The sequence below is a fragment of the Enoplosus armatus genome, chromosome 5 (assembly GCF_043641665.1).
Source record: "Enoplosus armatus isolate fEnoArm2 chromosome 5, fEnoArm2.hap1, whole genome shotgun sequence".
Classification (NCBI taxonomy): domain Eukaryota; kingdom Metazoa; phylum Chordata; class Actinopteri; order Centrarchiformes; family Enoplosidae; genus Enoplosus; species Enoplosus armatus.
This window is the reverse complement of record NC_092184.1, coordinates 2875952-2894874: the sequence shown is the minus strand read 5'-3', so window position 1 is coordinate 2894874 and position 18923 is coordinate 2875952. Positions and strand designations below refer to the sequence as shown.

General features: G+C 45.1%; 1 protein-coding gene across 1 annotated transcript in view; it reads left to right on the top strand.

The window, feature by feature from the left end:
* Positions 1-18150, top strand: part of sgsm2 (small G protein signaling modulator 2) — a 73068-nt gene extending 54918 nt beyond the window's left edge. The window contains exons 10-26 of the mRNA XM_070905458.1: positions 1539-1663; positions 1771-1838; positions 2291-2454; positions 3313-3445; positions 3713-3850; positions 7091-7265; positions 7634-7698; positions 9116-9261; positions 11919-12047; positions 12150-12332; positions 12874-13257; positions 13483-13607; positions 14102-14184; positions 14561-14670; positions 14807-14903; positions 15370-15537; positions 16672-18150. Coding sequence (XP_070761559.1) covers positions 1539-1663; positions 1771-1838; positions 2291-2454; positions 3313-3445; positions 3713-3850; positions 7091-7265; positions 7634-7698; positions 9116-9261; positions 11919-12047; positions 12150-12332; positions 12874-13257; positions 13483-13607; positions 14102-14184; positions 14561-14670; positions 14807-14903; positions 15370-15537; positions 16672-16760 — 2382 coding nt within the window. The 3' untranslated portion in view covers positions 16761-18150. The remainder of the gene's footprint in view (positions 1-1538; positions 1664-1770; positions 1839-2290; positions 2455-3312; positions 3446-3712; positions 3851-7090; positions 7266-7633; positions 7699-9115; positions 9262-11918; positions 12048-12149; positions 12333-12873; positions 13258-13482; positions 13608-14101; positions 14185-14560; positions 14671-14806; positions 14904-15369; positions 15538-16671) is intronic.
* Positions 18151-18923: the final 773 nt, after the last annotated feature.

Genomic DNA, 18923 nt, shown 5'->3' with positions numbered 1-18923 from the left:
GGGACGCTGTCTCTGGAAATCTTGACATTTTAAATGTCATTTTTCAATGTAGTTTATGAGGATACATAAGAGAAAACGTTGCACGAGAGAACTCCTGACTTCATGTATATAGTTATATACTGCATAATAAATGATATAGTTCATCTGGAGCGAACACTGCACTAAATGAGACCCAATATCAGTGCTTCTAGCTCCTGGCCCTCCATCTTGACTTCATGTAAATTCTTGGAAACTTTATACAGATGTAGCAGGTCTTGGTGTGCTGCTGTGGAGGCCCTGAAGCTGCTGTTGCTCTGGGATGAAGGCAGGAAGTAACTTGGAAGCCCACATACATGCAGCACACACAGACGGCACTTTGCACCCACTCAGCTGGTGTGCAGATAAATTGCAAATGATTGTTATTTTCATCTATTATTGTGCTGCGCACACACACACACACACACACACACACACACACACACACACACACACACACACACAGTTTTGTGTATGTGTGATCTTTGAAATGAAAGCTGTAATGTGCTCTGCGCTGCCAAGTAGCTCCAGCATGTTTGGCCCTGGGAATGTATAATGAGCACATATTTGCTACCCACAATGCTCAGCCTTTGACAGATCACACAAGGCTGAGTGCACACGCAGATGAATCCAGCACTCACTGTATGCTATGCATGCTAAATGGCACTGCATGTGGTCCTGCTCTGTAGCATACAGTATTCAACAACCGATCAGAACTTAGCCTGTTTGAATAGCATAAACCTATATTAGATTATAGTAGATTACACTGAGAGACCCTGGAAACCTATTTTCTAAAAAACAGATCTCAGGGTTATTTGCTTGTCATCTGAATGTGATCAAATATTCCCGATAAACTCTCATAAATGTATAGCTGAGTATATATTTTTCGAACGTAGTGTTGTTTGTTTAGCCACCAATATTTCACGTTATAGAGAAATAAGTAAGAAAATGGACTTGCTTTCGTTCTGAGAGTTAGAGGAGAAGATTTCAATCAATCTCATTTCTGTGGGTTAAGAACGATGCTGGAGTCAAGAGGCGATTAGCCTAGCGTAGCATAGAGGCCGGAAGCAGTTCACTATAGCATGTAACTCACCCTAAAACCACAGATTGACATTCTTACATTTCCGTTTGTGCGTGGATTAAACAAACAAGACACGGTGTGTTGATTAGTAAACTTTAGAGGTAATGGAAGGCACATTATTTTTAACTTTGGAATGAGCCAGGCTAGCTCTTAGCCCCCTGCCTCCAATCTGTATGCTAAACTAGGCTAATCACCTCCCGCTTCTCGATCAGTGTGCACAGACATGAGAGTGGTTTCGATCTTCTCGTCTAGTCCTTGGAAAGAAAGCGAATGAGCATAGTTTCCCAAAAAATGTTGAACTACTGAAATTAAATGGTTAAACTACAAATTCCACAGCAGCTGTTTGGATAAAAACAAATGTTTCCTGCTCCAAACTTGACACCTTCGAACCTCGCGTCTCACGTCGTGTCCTTCCTTCCCCCTCTTCCTTCTCCCACGGTAGAAGAAGGACATGGAGGTGTTGCGGGGCTACCTGTCGCTCCACCAGGCCGGGGATAACCTCACCCTGAAGTGGACGCCCAACCAGCTCATCAACGGCACGCTGGGAGACTGTGACCTGGAGAAGAGGTAGCCAAAACGCGCCCGTGATATACTTATAATAACAATAATAATATATATATATAAATGATCTAACTGTGTGCATTTAATGACCAACACATTTCCCGCTCTGTCAGTATCTACTGGGACTATGCACTGACTGTGCCCCTGCGCCAGATAGTCTGTATCCACTGTCACCAACGGCGTGAGTATATTGCTACTTCCCCCACAATACGTCCTCAGCCAGTCGTCCTCACTCACAGTCAAATCGCACTGCACCCGTCACCTTATATTAAGAGCGTTCTGTCGTGAAGGGGCTGTTTCATAGCAATATATTGATTGCTTGCCTCGATAAAGAGTCAATTTGCTCTTAATGGGCGATGCGGGCCATATCGCTGTTTTCATGTCGATGCCTGTCATTTATCTTTGTGACCGTGTATCTCTCACATTTGTGTGTGTGTGTGTGTGTGTGTGTGTGTGTGTGTGTCTGTGTGTGCGCATGTAGTCTCACTCTCTTACTTTCATGACAATTTGTGAATCTAAAACTGGAACAAAATGGCTTAAATGAATCAAAAGATGTATTACACGGATGTATTTTCCCATCTCATCCATGTGTAATGTATTTTTTTTTTTTCCCCCCACCCCACCAAATTCCAGCTGACTGTGGTGGCACACTGGTTCTGGTCAGTCAGGATGGGATCCAGCGGCCGCCCCTCCACTTCCCCCCTGGTGGTCACCTCCTGGCCTTCCTCTCCTGTCTGGAGACGGGCCTTTTACCGCGGGGTCAGCTAGAGCCCCCCCTCTGGTCCCAGAAAGGCAAGGTGCGTCACATTTAGGAGCTGAATTCGCACCAGGTGGCACGGATATACTGTATGACTTGGATACTTGTAGACCTTATTACACTATTTAGACTGAATTACAAAGGGGAGGTTGATTACATACAGTGCAATACATACAGTACATACATATATATATATGTATACACATACATATACATTGTTATTGTATATATTTTTTACTTTATTGTTCACTTAAATACTGTAAATGTGTATATTTTTTATTTTCTATTTCTTATTTTTATATTTTGTACATACCTTTAGTTCTAAATTATGCTACTTTTTACTCTTGAATGGGAGCACCGGTCCCCCCCGGGGATCAATATTTATATTATTTATTATTTATATAAGTATTTCTGATTCTGATTCTGATTCTGATTACCTAATGAAGATGCCAATTTGCCATCAATTAAATTTTTAGAGACAGAAAGTCCCTAAAAGTCCACAGGCTTCGTTTAGTTTTTTTTTATTTTAATGGGCGGTACCATCTTGTATTCTAGAATCATAAGTCACATGTCCTTTTCAGTTTGGAAACCATTTTTTGGACCCTAGAAGACCACTATTTGAGAGCCCCCCCAACACCCAAAAAAATGTGGAGTACAGCTTTAATGTTTGGTCCCATTAATATTACATTATATAATTTGGTAAATCAATACTAGCACCGCTACTTCCATCGCTGTCTGTCCCAACAACTCGCCTACCATAAAAAAAATAACGTCTATCCAAAGCAAAACGCGGCGGCAGCACAAGGCAGAACCCACGTTCCCGTATTGGAAAAGGCCTTTTGTGTACACTTGAATACATTTGTGTGTGTGTGTGTGTGTGTGTGTGTGTGTTCCGCAGGGAAAAGTGTTCCCTAAACTGAGGAAGAGGAGCAGTGCTGCCCGCCTCATCGACCAGGACAGGAACAGTGAGGAGCAGACAGCCGCTGACTACGTGTTTCGCATCGTCTACCCTGGATACCGCTACGACGCCAGTAAGTAACACTTTTACATAGTCGTGCACGCTGGTACAAAGCATCCCCAAGGCAGTAGCAGACCTGCACACAACAAACAGTAGTCTTCCTTCTATGGTTAACACCCATCTGTGTGATAAAATAAGTACTGTATATCTGCTTGAGTATTGTGTTCCTATGATGTGATTAAGTACGGGTGTAGCGTGGTGTCTTTCCCACGATGCTCTTCCCGTGGTCTGTCGGGTGGCACTGTTCTAACTGTGTTCTCTGTTGTCCCACTGGTGCAAGCAGTCACTATAAACTACCACCACACCACGGGCAGCCGCGCTCCGTCGCTGGACGATGACGAGGAAGAGGAAGATAGGCTCCATGCTATGATCTCAATGATCTGCTCGCGGAACCTCACAGACCCTAATGTCATGAAAGGTTTTTATCACCTTAACACACCCACCCGACCCCACCCGACTCCTGAGACCTCACCCCGGCTTCAGACGTCTCCTTCCCCGCCTCCCACCCCATCGTGCCCTCTCAGGCCCTCCCTCCCTTCCCCCTCCCCGACCCCACCTCCCCCAGCTTCGTCTGCCCGTGTGTGTGTGCTGCCTGAGGTGGAGCCCAACAGTGTGGAGTAGGCTGGGGTTGGCTGCGTTAACGAAGGGGAAGTTCAGGTTGATCAACACCAAACCGAAAAGTAAAATTGCTTTAAGATTTTTTTGGATGACAAAAAAAGCCATATTGCCGTATTGAAAATGAAGAAATTCTAACAATAGCAGTAAAACAACCATTAACAACGATCAAGCCTCCAACAATTGCCTGGACGACCGACAGCCTCTGACTGCCTCTAACTTTGTACGACCAGGTTTGATTTAGTTAAAAAAAAGTTACACCCTGGTTGTTTGTCCTCTGCCGTAGTGAAGTGAAGGATTTGTACGGGACAGGAAGCAATAGGATTTCAATTGGGAATGTGGTCTCGATTTTAGCCCTGAAAATTGAGATAAATGTCATCTATTGTCCCCATCATCGTTTTTTTTTTTTTATAATTTTTGTTTCCAGCCACGTCGGCTGGAATCAAAAAAACGACTTAAACTCACTGTGTGCTGCCTGCTCGGCACCAAATAGCAGACGGACAAAGTTAGCAATTAGCTGGTGAAAGTTTAATTTATTCAAACATTTGTTTGTACCGACAACGGCCCTAATACAGAGCGTCAAGTAAAGTAGACGACTTTATGTTCACCAGAAGGAGAGAAGAATGCTAATGTTGCTCTCTAGCTCCTGTGCCCCAAGTGGCCAGACTAATCCAGTGTTGTGCCAATGTATGGCAATTCATTTGCTAATGTTGGCTGATGTTTAAAAAACGCCACATGTATATATATATATATATACAACATGCAGAATTCCTGCTTGCGATGTTACTTTGCGGCAGACCCTTTACATTTACAAAAAAGCTGTAACACACTAAAGGAAAAGGGGGGAAAAAAAACCCAAAAAGCATAATATGGCCTCTTTACAGTTTCACTCAACGTCCACCATAGCCCTGTCAGTTGCACAGCACCCGTTATCAAAGGTTCATATTGTTTTCTGTTCTCCGGAACTCGTGACATAAACTAAAACACAGGCCTCGCCTCGAGGCTAGCGAACCGTGAGTGTCGGGTGGTCCAAGAGAACGAGCAGGTCGCCATCGCACGCCACCGTGATGCAGCCGGACGAATAAAGCACGGTCCCAGCCGCTGGTGGCCTAATCTAACAATTCCGTAGCGTTTACTCAACAATAAAACACGCTCTCAGCTCGTATTTTAGCAAGACTTTTCTGGGTGTGTTTCCCTTTTGCTGTCACACAAATGACAGCTGGAAGTTAGGAGTCCCTGGCCGTTGTAATCTGGCGCAATTGCATCCTGCCTTCAGACATCCAGTTAATGTCACAGCAGCCCCCAACACACTCCCCCTACACCCTCCCTGCTTAATCTCAGTCTCTCTCTCTCTCTGTCTGTTCCTGCTTTTTCTTCCCACCGCTCAGCGACACAGTCTAATCCACCTCACACAAGCCTGTGAAACACACACACACACACACACACACACACACACTGGAAACACACACTGCCAAGGGGACACTTGTTTTATGGAGAGCTTGCTGCCAAACACAGTGACTGCACACGTCTGTCACCTGGTTTCACCACCAGTACACAGATTCAAAACTTCCCCAGGTCTCCTCGTCTAGGTCAAGGCCTCTCTGGCTGCTTTGCATTCTGGGACTTGCAGTGCTGACTGCCTTACAGTTACGAGAGGAAAGCATGTCTCAGCACTGTTGGGTTTACACTGTCGTGGCCAATAATTGCTTTGATAATTTTGCTTAGTTTTCTTTTTGCACTCCCTTTAATTTAACTTAATTTCTGTTTGCCTCTTTTTGTCCTTTCATTTCTCACTTGCAACATGCTTGACAATTTTTGCATGGGAAATATGCACCCGTTTCGTTGTTTTTTTTACAGAACGACTGTGTGTTTCTCCGTATTTGTGATGGCAAACCCTCTCTCACAGTCTCCTCCTCTGTTCGTTTTGATTTCTCTCTCACTCTTCTCTGACCACCTCAGTTGTTTCTCCTCTGTTTGTGCAGTCGTTTGCTGCAATGCTGTTCACTGTAATTCTTCACCAACCCCGTCACCCCCCCACCCCCACCCCCCCCCCCCCCTTCCCCCTCCTCCACCCCTCTCATTACGGTCCTGTGGGGTTCCGCAGTAGTAGAGACGTGGAGTCCTTGTGTGAGCAGGGTTGCATTACTGATCCAAAAAAAAAGCAGTTGTTGATCACGTCTAGTCCTAAAGTAAAGAGGGGGGAGGCCAAATGTCGGTCTCGCTCCAGCATTTTTTCTGTTTGCTTTTTTTTTTTTTTTTTGTTCTTAATATTATTTGTTTTTTTGGGGTTATTGAACAACCAAAGCGCAGCTTCATATTTATGACAGGTCATCAGCTCCAACCTGAAGAATTAAGGTGAAGAGCATTTATTTAATGTTCAAGTTCTTATGATTTTTTTTTTTCCTCCCCTTTGTGTGCCCTTTTCCTGGTGTCCATTTGTTTTTGTTGTTTATGAGGTAATTTCTTTTGGTGTCTCTTGTCTTGTTCTGGCTTTATGCATCCTGCACGGCCTGAGCGTCAGCCTTCGTCCCTGCCCTCTCCTCCTCCTCCTCTAGCTCCTTCACTTTTCCTCTCTTCTTCCTCTGCTCCTTCCTCCCCTCTCCTGTTGGTCCGGAGCCTCCCTGAGCTCTGCTGTCTCCTCTGCCTCCCCTCTGAATGGAAACTGAACCAGCATGGCTTCCCTGCATCCTCTCTGCCTGTCTCTCCCACAGCACCGTTCCTGCTTCCTAAACCGCTACCCCCCAACCCCTCCACTTTTGGTTTCCTCTCTGCGCTTGTTTTTTTCCAGCTCTCACATGTAACATGAGTGTACAACTTTCATCCATCTACTCATCTCTTGAATAACAATACATGGAACGATGTATTTATGGTTGAGCTGAGGGACCTACGTCATAATATGTAAGGCATAGAACATAGCCAGTGTGAAGTGGATGTAAAGAGACTTTTAAATAACAGCGTAGTACATGAAAACAGCAGCGTCCATTTTGTCTCCGAGCACTGAGGCCTCCTCTCTGTCTTCTCACTTTCATTCTCTCTGGTTTAGACCACGGGGAGATGATGGAGATGCAGGGTTTCGGAGGCAGCCCGTCGTCGTGGCAACAGGCCGAAGTCACCTCTCACGAGTCGCTGTGCCAGTCCTGCACCACGGCCGGTAGCAACGCGTCGTTCGACTACCCGGCCGGCTGTACCTGCATCCACGACCCGTCAGACATTCACACGTATGTCCTGAGAATTAAATCTTCCGATGCGCTGAATCTTTTCATGAAGGATCAAAACAAGAGACTCCTGTCAATCAATCCGATCCAACCCAAAGCATCAGTTTGTATCTTGATAGGGTGTAATTACCATAGATGTGGACACTCATTAGGACTTCTTAAATGGAATTCTAAGGAGTCAGAGACTTCACGGAGGCAGCATCTAGTCCATCTGTCCATTAGAGAAGGCGCATTAGGCCACTTAAGTTTTTGCTTCAGCTTCAGCCGTGGTGGTGGTTTCTTCATTAAAAGAAAATGTATTAAAAGAAATTTTAAAAAAAAAGCCTTTACAAATGAGAATAATAATGGTTGATTTCTTTTCTTTCCACCAGTGTTCCTCTTAAGATGCTCTGCCAGAACATGAAGAGGCAGATAGTCTCCAGAGCCTTTTATGGATGTGAGTGCATCATGTGACCTCTGCACAGTATTCATCCATTCATTTCTCTCTGTCGCAATATTATCATTGTGGCATACGACACACATGAACCCCTCGCTTACACACAAGTGGAACAGTTCATTTTCTTATTTTCTCTATGCGGACACGTATAATATAATGCAAGTTAGCCTAACAATATGCTAAAAACGGATTATTCATCGATTTAAAAAGGATTGACCTTGCAGTCAATATCTTATGTTTTCCTTTCAATTTGTCCGCATGAGAGTTTCTATGCTGAGTGTATAATTATGTGGGAATTAAACAGAAGAGAGTGTAACAAGCAAAACAGATGCATTTGAATGTAATACAGGGGTTAATGTTCCGCCTGCAGGCTGCAGAAGACAGTGGCAACATTGCACTGCTGGCTTCCAGTTGGAGAGCACAAAAATAATAATAATTATAATAATAAAAAATAATGTATGACTCAATGCAGCAGCTGCTGCTGTTGGTTAAAGTAATAAGTTTGCAAACTGTGATGAAACATCCCTCCAAATACGTCAAACATGTAATAAAGACTTCATAAAGAATACATTGCTGGGTAACGTAATGCATTTACAGATTTATTGCGTTATTCAAATATTGTTTTTCCAAAGGAGAGTTATTTTTAATTACAGCATCAGTCTGAAGACCTTATTCTATTACCAATAGTTAGTTACTCAGTTCATTGACTTCAGCAAAACAATACAAAACATAAAAAAATACAACGAGATATTAAATAGAAGCCAGATACAGTACAGTTATGTTAGTACGTAACTAAAATTGCTCAACAGCATGGTGCGGTTTAAACCTTTTAAGGCTAGTGTGCCACATAACTAAGGATTTCTTGGGGCTATAAATAGTGACTAAAGATCATTTCATTTCTACTCAAATTTTACATAAATCTTGTGAGTTTTGGAGACATATTAGTGCGTGTTGTTCATTCTGTATGTCACATGACCACAAACACTCCGGTGAGTGCCATCCTTGTTCAATACGCAACCCGTGTGACAGAGGAAGACCCTGTCGACGTATTCTGAAATGATCTGTTTGTCTGTTACACCTTCCAATTGACCACAAATCAACCCTGGTATGAGTAGATGGGTGCTGAACAAATCCCCCCCCCTTCTCAGTGTGCTAACAGTGTTACAACCAAGAACGGGTGAGCTGTATAACATATTGTTGTATTTTAAGCAGGAATCATCAAAACAAGGAGCTCTCAACAAATGCTTATTTTACTTTTTCAAACTATTTAGATTACAGTTATTATTAGTAATTTATGACCTTAGTAGATGGTACGAGCTGTGGTTGACTTGCCTTGACTTTACTGATGCTTGGCCTCAGCTGTGTGTGTGTGTGTGTGTGTGTGTCTGTCTGTCTGTCTGTCTCACCCGTCCATCAGGGCTGGCCTACTGTCGACACCTGTCCACTGTGCGGACTCACCTGTCAGCTCTGGTCAACCACAACATCGTCCCTCCAGACAGACCCTGCGAGGCGTCCGGGGGCCTCAGCAAAGAGGTGTGGAGCAAGTACCAGAAAGACTGCAAGGTGGGTACAGAGCGGAGAGGTTTGTACAGCAGCGAACGGCGAGGCTGAAAGAGAAAAGTCTTAATCTTCTTCAGCCCAGTGAAGTTAAAAGCCAGAACTCGCAGCATACTGTCATGTCATGACTGAACCATTGGGATTGCCCCGTAGATAAATCATTTTGTGCTCTGTGAGTGCACAAGCTGACGCGACTTGTGAGGAATGTTCCTCGAGGAGCAAAGACTTCTGTCCTGCTGTAAATGTTGGAAACATTATACCATATGACGTAAAAGTGTAAAACATATGAAGAAATTAGTAAACAGATATATGAAAAAAGAATGTTCTGTTCTTTGTTTGTCTGAATCATTTTCAGCGCACTGAAGAAGTGAGATTATTAGGCAGTAATTCACAAGAAAAAAATCTTAACTTTAAAAAATAAACATAACTTATCGTAGCAGATATGTGCCTTTTCTACTTTCCTCCGCTGGTGCACCATCTCAGAGACCCTCTTCGCGCTGGCAATGAACATGCTGGTCAAGTCAGCAGAAACAGAGCTGCCAAGGCCCCCTTCAGCAAGTCGGGAGTAAGGCAACCACCTATCAACGCCTTCATGGACGATCTCTCAGTGACGACAACATCAGTACCAGGAGCCTCGTGGATCATCCAGGGGAACTGTCCTGTAGCTGATGAAGTTATCATCATCGGTTGTAGAAAACAGAGATTACATCATATAGCATTAAAGAATTGCAGAACAGAGCGACAGCAGTCGCTAATAATATTGTCTAAAACGGTGAAGGTCACCAAGTACGATTTGAGTACAGAGCGCACTGGAGACACTGCGGTGGCTCCACACACACTCTGCCTTCTCTTTTTTTTTTTTTGGTGCACGCCATTTTCAGCTTTTGTGCGTACGTACACTTCTACTATGGATCCTATGCACTGTTTCATAAATGAGACCCCAGATCCCTTCCATCTCAGAGGAACCAGTGAAGAGGTAAGGTCTTCAATTGCAGCCTGAAGGACACAGACTCGAAGCTACCTGGATGGTTGGTTGAGAGCTGTAGGCAAGTCTGGGCTCCCTGGGTCTAAGAGTCCTCTGGCCCCTGCTCATCGATGAAGTCCCCATAACCGTAGTGGAGTTCTTGGGCAAGGTGAGCAGCTATCTCTTACCGTGGAGCCGGAGCAGCATTGCTGGGCTGTGAGGGAACAGCAACAAGCTCAGGCTCCTGTTCAGCTCTGTTGGGGAGGTATTCGTCGTAGTGCGGGCACGAGAACACCTGCAGTACACGGGGTGGCGGGACACCAAAGTGGCTGGTGCAGGGATCGCCGTGAGGATGGTGGAGGAAGTGGAGGATGGCTTCAGCTTGGCTGAAGCACAAGGTCCTTCTTGGGAGTGTGGTGCAGGGCAGGGCAGGACTCTGGAGCTCAACATCGACCTGATACGACACCGCCAGCGGGAAGGACAGGTGGAAGCTGGTGCAGGAGGAGGTGCGCACTTCAGTGTAGGAAGAGCAAGCAAGACAGTGGCCTTGCGACAACAGGGAGTCTGGATGAAGAGGGAACAGGCTATGGAGCGGAAATTCCGATCCCCCGGAGGATTAAATTCTTGATTCAGGTGGTCTACGATGTCCTTCCCAGTCCATCCAACCTGTTCACTTTGGGGCAAAGTAGAAACACCCGCATGCCCCCTGTGTTCCAAGAAAGGGATCCTCAAACACATCCTGAGCAGCTTTTCCTAGGCACTGGCCAGGGACACTTATCGCTGGAGACATGAATAGGTCCTCAAGTCCATTGCTGAGACAATCAGCAAGGGGTTCAGCGACAGCAGATACGCCCACGCTACAGCCAAGACACTTGTGTTTGTCAAGGACGGAGAGCGGCCGCAGAAAAGACCGAAGAACTGCGCTGTTGGTTTGCTTTCCACGGTACGGGACTGGGTTATCCAGTCCTCTTTGAGACCAGACCTCCTCTTGGTCTCTGAGGCCACAAGACAGCTCATTTTGCTGGAGCTAACTGCCTGGGAGGAGAGGATGGAGGAGGCACTGTGAAAACTCACGTCTATACGTCCGACTCTTATTCTTCCCTGTTGTTTGCTTTGAAAATGAATATGAGAGTGCCGAGTTCTTTAAAGGCCAATTCACGCTGCTAATTGCGTTTGACTTCAATCTAAGTTTTTACAACTTCTTAATTGAGCTCGAGTTAACTTTTTTAGTTAAATGCATATCCTCCTTTGCTGTAGCTGTATGACAATATTAAGTCGGGGATCGCGCACTGCCCCTTCAGTCTCCACCCCACTCCGCTCTCTCCTTCGCTCTAATGAAAATTTAATGAGTTTCGGTGAAATTAAGTCTCATTACAGAGTGCAGTATGATGCCGTGGTAGCTATTAAAGTAGACACTGTAATCATTCATCAACTCCAACAAAGTCTTCATTACTAATTTACACTCTATTCATATCTGTGTCCTTTATCTTCTGCACTCGTCTAAGTCTTCCTCTGTACGGATCGCAATCACTCTTTCTCTCTTTCCATTATTAATGCACTTCCTCTTCCTCTCGCCACTCACACCAGGCTTCCCCTTCCTGTTATCTTTCTTCTTCTTTTGGTTTATATTCCTGTTATTCTTTCTGTGTGTGTGTGTGTGTGTGTGTGTGTGTGTGTGTGTGTGTGTGTGTGTGTATAGAACTATAAGGAGCTGGAGCTGCTAAGGCTGGTTTACTATGGAGGGGTGCAGCATGACATCAGGAAGGAGGTCTGGCCTTTCCTGCTGGGACACTACAAGTTCGGCATGGGCAAAAAGGACATGAGCCAGGTACAGCACACACACGCACACACACACACACACACACACACACTGTCTTAATTTGAAAAATCAATATGTGATTGCCTTTTTTTTTGTCCCCCCCCTGTGAAGATTGACGCAAAGATCAGTGAGCGCTACCAGCAGGTGATGCGTGAGTGGAAGGCCTGTGAGGTGATCGTCAAGCAGAGGGAGAAGGAGATGCAGTCGGCCATCTTTGCCAAACTCTCCTCAGGCAGCAGCATCGACAGCCACGTCCTGCGACTCGTTCACAGAGACTCGACACTCAGCAACGAGGTGAAGGAGCTCGACATAATGTGACGTCCATCCGACGAACGTCTGACTCCTTGTCTAGACTCAGCAATATTGAGTATTTGTTACCGCACGGGTTCGGGTGCGCATGATGTTTAATTGTATAAGGCTGCATTTCTAAATGCGTGCGCGTGTCATTTGTTAAGTCTGAGAAAATAACTTTGATGACGTGTAGCGATGTGGACATTTCCCAGGCATGGTGCGTCTCTAACGAAAAATCTTGTGGAGTTGCATTATGGGAAGAGTAGGATCCTGCACTTAACCCATGAGAGAGTATATCCAATACTAGGATCCTGTCCCTAGCACCACCTCTACGTGGCCTCTTCACTGTCTCAGTGGCCATGTAACGGAGTTCACTCAGGCTATGATGTCTAGCTGTGAGTCGAACGCGTTTTTGTCTTATTTTCTGTAACATGGAGGCGAGTTGCAGAAGACAGAAACGCTAATTGAGGAATCATAAACCACATGATTTCTGATGCCCTCGCCGTCCCTCCTCTGTCACTTCTAAAGTTCCATCCTTCTTCAGGTGTTTATGTCGGTGGATGAGCCGGACGCCGGGAGCCAGGAGACCCCCAGTGGAGAAGACAGCACCCCCACCATGACCACCTTGGTTCCCCCTGCAGCCCTCCCCCCAGAGGAGCGCCCTCTGGTGGAGTTTGACTCCCCCGACTCGGGTCTCCCCTCCTCCAGAAACTACTCAGTGACCTCTGCTCATTCTCAGATCCTGTCCAGCATAGACGACGGTCAGAGTACGGAGGAGGAAGGGGGGGTTGGGGAGGAGGGCAGGACGGATGCGCTGGGGGGGCGTCAGGACTCTCTGACGGAGGACAGGCTGTGCAGTCAGCTGGACAAACTGGTGACCAATGGAGTGGCTGCAGAGGGGATATCGCCTTCCCTCTCCTCATATACGGTATGCACAGTATGTAGGTATGACTCTTCACATGTCTGTTTATTGAATCTGACTGAGCAGGTCTGCAACAAGTGGGGAAAAACATCTCAACCAAGATTCACGGCCAGAAGGAGAGACTGAGGCTGCTCATAGCGAAACACATAAAATGGCAAAGAAAGACCAAAAACCTTGATTCACACTTAAGTCACTCACTAATGTTGACAGCAATGTTTGTCGTTGGTGCAGATCGAGCTGTTGGACACGGTCGCCCTCAACCTCCACAGGATAGACAAAGACGTGCAGCGCTGCGACCGCAACTATTATTACTTCACCGCAGCCAACCTGGAAAAACTACGCAACATCATGTGCAGGTATGTGGAGGAAGCGCCGAGATCCTGCCACATTGCCATATTCAGTAGTTTTACGTGACCAGTGGATCAAATTACGTGTAATGTGAATTATCTCCCAACTCTGCAGTTCCCCTCAGCTCCATGGAGCTTTTCAGCGTCTTTCAGCCCGACACACATATTTCTCTCAGCAGTGTGTGTGTGTGTGTGTGTGTGTGTGTGTGTAGAGCAAAAACCAAGCTAAAAGAGAGTGAATATTGGACTTCACCAGGTGACAAGTAACAAGACAAATGAATGCTAATGTTGCTCCACAGCTTCGTGGTGTGTAAATAAGTCCTTTTTTTGCCGATATCTTCACCATGTCAACAATGGACAATGGACACAGGCCAAATAAAAGTCACATATATGAAATGTTTCCTCAGGTACAGTAGTTGCTTAAATATATGTATGAGTGATTTGTTTGCTCTCTGCTCAAGCTCTCGCTTGTCTCGCCCCCGTGTCTTCCTCCTTGCCTGCAGCTATGTGTGGGAGCATTTGGAGATGGGCTACGTTCAGGGCATGTGTGACCTGCTCGCTCCGCTCATGGTCATCCTGGACGATGGTGAGGGGAAAGAATCAAGAATACTGTATATATCTCCATATTGTAAATAGCACCAATAGCCCTGGTAGCCGTCACAGAATTGAAGCTAAGATGCCTCATTTGATAGTAGAAATAATGAGTAAATGTCACACTCGCATGGTGCGGTTTTACGCACGAACATAGAGTTTAGTTGTACGACAATCAGACATGACATTGTGTGTATGTAGGTCTGCTCAGTTAAAACTGACAGTCAGGTGTCATTAAACTGCCTGTTCATAAGTCATCAGTGTCTGAAATTAGGGAAGTATTATTTGTTGCTCAATTTGTTAATGTGGTGGGTGGTCGTGAGAGAGACATGACCCTTTGTTCTTCTTTTGTGTGTGTGTGTGTGTGTCAGAGTGCCTGGCGTACAGCTGTTTCACTCAACTAATGAAGAGGATGAGTCAGAACTTCCCTAATGGCGGAGCCATGGACACACATTTTGCCAACATGAGGTCACTGATCCAGGTGATGGATAACTCTTAGTGTGTGTGTGTGTGAGTGTGTGTGTGTGTGTGTGTGTGTGTGTGTGTGTGTGTGTGTGTGTGTGTGTGTGTCACTTCTACTAAAACCCATTGATGTTCTCCCTGCTCTCTGGTGTCAGATCCTGGACTCGGAGCTGTTTGAACTGATGCAGCAGAATGGGGATTACACTCACTTCTACTTCTGTTACCGCTGGTTCCTGCTGGACTTCAAGAGAGGTGAACAACACATCCTTTACTCCCACTTACCTCTCGAAACTCATTGATTTATCCGCTCCAAAGCTGCATTGAGTCACTTTGACAACTGGGGGGGGGGGGGTGTTTAGCAGTGTTTGAAACTGTCTGCACAAATTCACAAAAAGGAGAAGAATAAATAGAAAAGGTGTGATTAAATGGCGACATGCAACCTCATGAGGCCTACCATTCCATAGCCCTGAGTCAACAGAGGTGATCCCATGGTAACAGTACATGCTGCACCAAGCGCTCGTGATGTGACAGACTCGGCACCTTCGTGGCTTGTCTCTTAATGACGTTTCTCAGCTGCACCGTATCTAATCTTTCTAATGAAAGCAGATGGCTTAAAGGGCTAAAAGTGAGGTGTCACATATGGCAACATGACAATGATACATCTGCTTAGTGACTGACAATGTTGTGTGTGTGTGTGTGTGTGTGTGTGTGCGCGCAGAGCTCCTGTACGAGGACGTGTTCGCGGTGTGGGAGGTGATCTGGGTGGCTCCCAGGATTTCCTCGCAGCACTTTGTCCTCTTTCTGGCCTTGGCCCTCGTCACAGTTTACCGCGAGATCATCATCGACAACAACATGGACTTCACTGACATCATCAAGTTCTTCAATGGTAAGATACAGTCGCGTACGTTACAGCGTGTACGTGCATTTTGTGGATTGCTTATTTCTCGCTATCCTTTCATGGCTGCCATTAGCGGACAGTTACAGTTTGTGAAACGTGCGCGATTATGTAACAAAACTGTGTCAGTCGAGGGTTAGGGATGGGCAACATGGACAAACTCTTCTATCACAGTGTGTTGATGTATGCAAGATTCAATTAAGAAACTTACTCGAATGTAAATATAAAAATGATGGTGTGGAAATGTCTGGTTTTGTCTAATCCAGTGAAATGAACTGAATACCTGCGATTAAATACACTGGTACACCCTGCCATAGAAACAGTAACAGCAAAATCTCTATCAGCTGACAAATCTCTCATGACCCCGTCATGATGTATCATCGTCCAACCCTTGAAAGGATCAATTGATAGAGTATATTAGTTGTCACAATAACCAATGAACTGCCTGCATGATAAGCAAAATACACATGATGCCCCCACCACCTGAGTCAGCTGTTAGCGCCTGAACACCACCTGCTGTGATTGTAAGTGTGTGAAAATTAGCAGTTGAAATGGATAACTGAAAGTAATGGGTAAACAGTGGATAAGTGGTTGAAAATGAGCTAAAAGTAATGGGTAAATGTTAAGAAATATTAAGCCGGCGCTAATGGATAAACGGTTGAAACGTGGTAGTAGAACGATAAGAGCATGGACAGGTGGCGTATATGGGTTACTTGAGCTTATCTGGTAGGGCTGTGACAGTACGTCACACCAGAGAAGGTCGGGAGTCACTGATGTTGCTTACGCTCCCGTGCACACGTGTTCCCAAATGAACATTATGCATCGAAAAAAGTACAATAACCCGGAAAAAGAAGCAGGAGCACTTACGAATGACTGACAGACAGATATGAGTGCAGACTCCATAACCATCGTTCTAAAAGGCACCTGTGTGCTTCAGACAGACTACTACTCAAAAGCCACACTCAAAGCCTGCGTTTACAGAGGGGGGCCCACGTGACATGCATTCAGGATTAAGCTTGTATGTTGCTGCTAAAATTGCTGTTTGATGCTTTTTGTGTGTGTGTGTGTGTGTGTGTGTGTGTGTATAATTCTGTAGCTGCCTCTCTAACAGTGTCTAATCCACAGAGATGGCCGAGCGTCATGATGTCCAACATATCTTGAAGGTAGCACGTGAGCTGGTGCACAAAGTCCAGTCTCTGATGGACAACAAGTGACTATAGAGGAAGAGGAAGAGGAGGAGGAACAGGAGGATGCAGAGGGAGAGAGTGTCCGAGCCCACGGGACACTGAGCTCTTCCTCTCATCCCTCAGAGAGGGTTTCCAGGCCAGGTCCAGGGAGTCCAGGTCTCCTCCCTGCCCAGACGAAGGCCCTCGGAGTGGGGCAGGAGCGCTGCTGAGGCCGGCCTAGCTCTGGAGCTCAGCCTCAATCTGTTTACATTTACCTTCACATGGAATGCCCATGGTGTCCGTTCAGACATGTGGATTTGTCTGCATGCTTGTGAGTTTGATCGCACTGTGAACGCATTCTTGAGTCTCCCCAGTCCTACAGAGCTTGTGTGTGCATGAAAACACGCACACATATACACACACACACACACACACACGCACACACTCCAAAACAACATTGGCTATATCAATACTCCTGCTCTCTAGAGTGTCAACCTTTTCCTGACTCTGAACCAGAACATGTTGGGTGCCTGTCAGGAAGGCTGAAGCGTTCTCAGTGTTTGACTTATGTGTTCCTCCGCGCACTGCCAGCAGAGGCCACTAGAGAGCAGGATTTACACACAACATTGTCAGAGGAGCAGAAGACTTAGCCACGAAGACATTTTCATTAGTGACCAAATGGACTGTGCCAACTACCTTTTCCTGAGTGTTTTCTACAACAAGCATGTATGTTTTTACCCCCACCCCCACCCTTTGTTTCCTTTTAGTCCAAGAGTTCATTATCACACAAATGTTGCCTTTATCAGAAACAGCCCAAGGTACTTAGTTGCACTTTTTGTTAGGGTTTCCTTCCTGGTGCCTGTGAAGGCCTCATCAGAGTCGGTGGGGGGGGGCCAGAGGCGCCACAAGAGGCCAAACTGTTGAGACACTCAATTGCAGCCAACTTTCCTGAGCATGTTCGTCAGTGGTTGAAGCATGTTTAATCCTTGTTCCAAGACAGAAAACACATCGCAGCACAATAGTAAAGACAAAAGCACACGGACTGTCCTCCCTGTCCCTACTTTAATATAAAACTACCACTGGGGACGCTGCGGTCATGTCTCTGGGAATATTTAGGGGCGTTTAATGACCTGAGGAGGCGTTAACGTGCTATGATTAAACACATATTACACACGTTAGGTTTTTAAGGCTGATTCTGATATTTTTTAGAATTAATGTTTTAAAATGTGACTGTTTTTAGGCCAAAAAAAAAAATACAATAAAGGGATTTAATATCATCCAACACCTTTTAGACCATTATATTGGTAGATACAATTTGTTTCCCGCTCCCAACATTTTTAAATTGTGAAGAGCTAACATTGAGCTAGCTGAAACAAGTACTGAACTTGCCAATAAGTTGAGTATTATAGATTTGTGGCTGGTTAGAAGAAGTAGACATGTTGAGGGTATAAGAAAATAAAAGATTAAGCATGATTAAGAAAACAATGGAAAGACATTGACTCTATTTACCAGTATCTAAAGCTGGATATTCCTTTTAAGAATAAAGCAGGCATTATTCTATGTTGTTGTCAATGTATAATATGAAAAGGCCAACACTAACTTCCCTACTCTGTCTCTCTGTGCCACAAGCACATTGGTTCCTGCTGAAGATGTAATATTTAACTTTAAAACTGGGTCTGGGACTGGAATTTTGTAGCAAACGTAACGCAAACAAGAGTAGATTTGTTGGGGACTATTTTCAGAGGCGGATTAATACACATCTGATGCTGTACTTAGTATTTACAGCAGCAAACCTAGGGTTGAAGGTTTTCCCCTGATTTTAAAATGATTCCTTCCTGAGAATATGTCACTCTTTTCCTGGGATTTCTGCGACTTTTTAATTTGAATTTGAAATTTGAATTTGATATTACTCTTTCATATTTGTTAATAAGATAATGTGGTCATAATAGAGCAATTCCTCTTAAAATACACCTTGTGTGTTTTAATAAATACTAGTAGGATACATTCTTTGTTGGTTTTGGTCTTTTCATAGGATATATTATTATAGTATTGTCTTCTCCTATCAATGAATCCACATTTGCCTTTGGAAGTGGAGTCAAACATGCTCGCTGATCTGAAGGCACCATGAAGACTTCTCAGTATTGTCAGGAAAAGTGGTTGCAATCGTCCGTGTGGCTCCTGATTCTCCTCCTGCCTGAAGTCCAGCCTCTG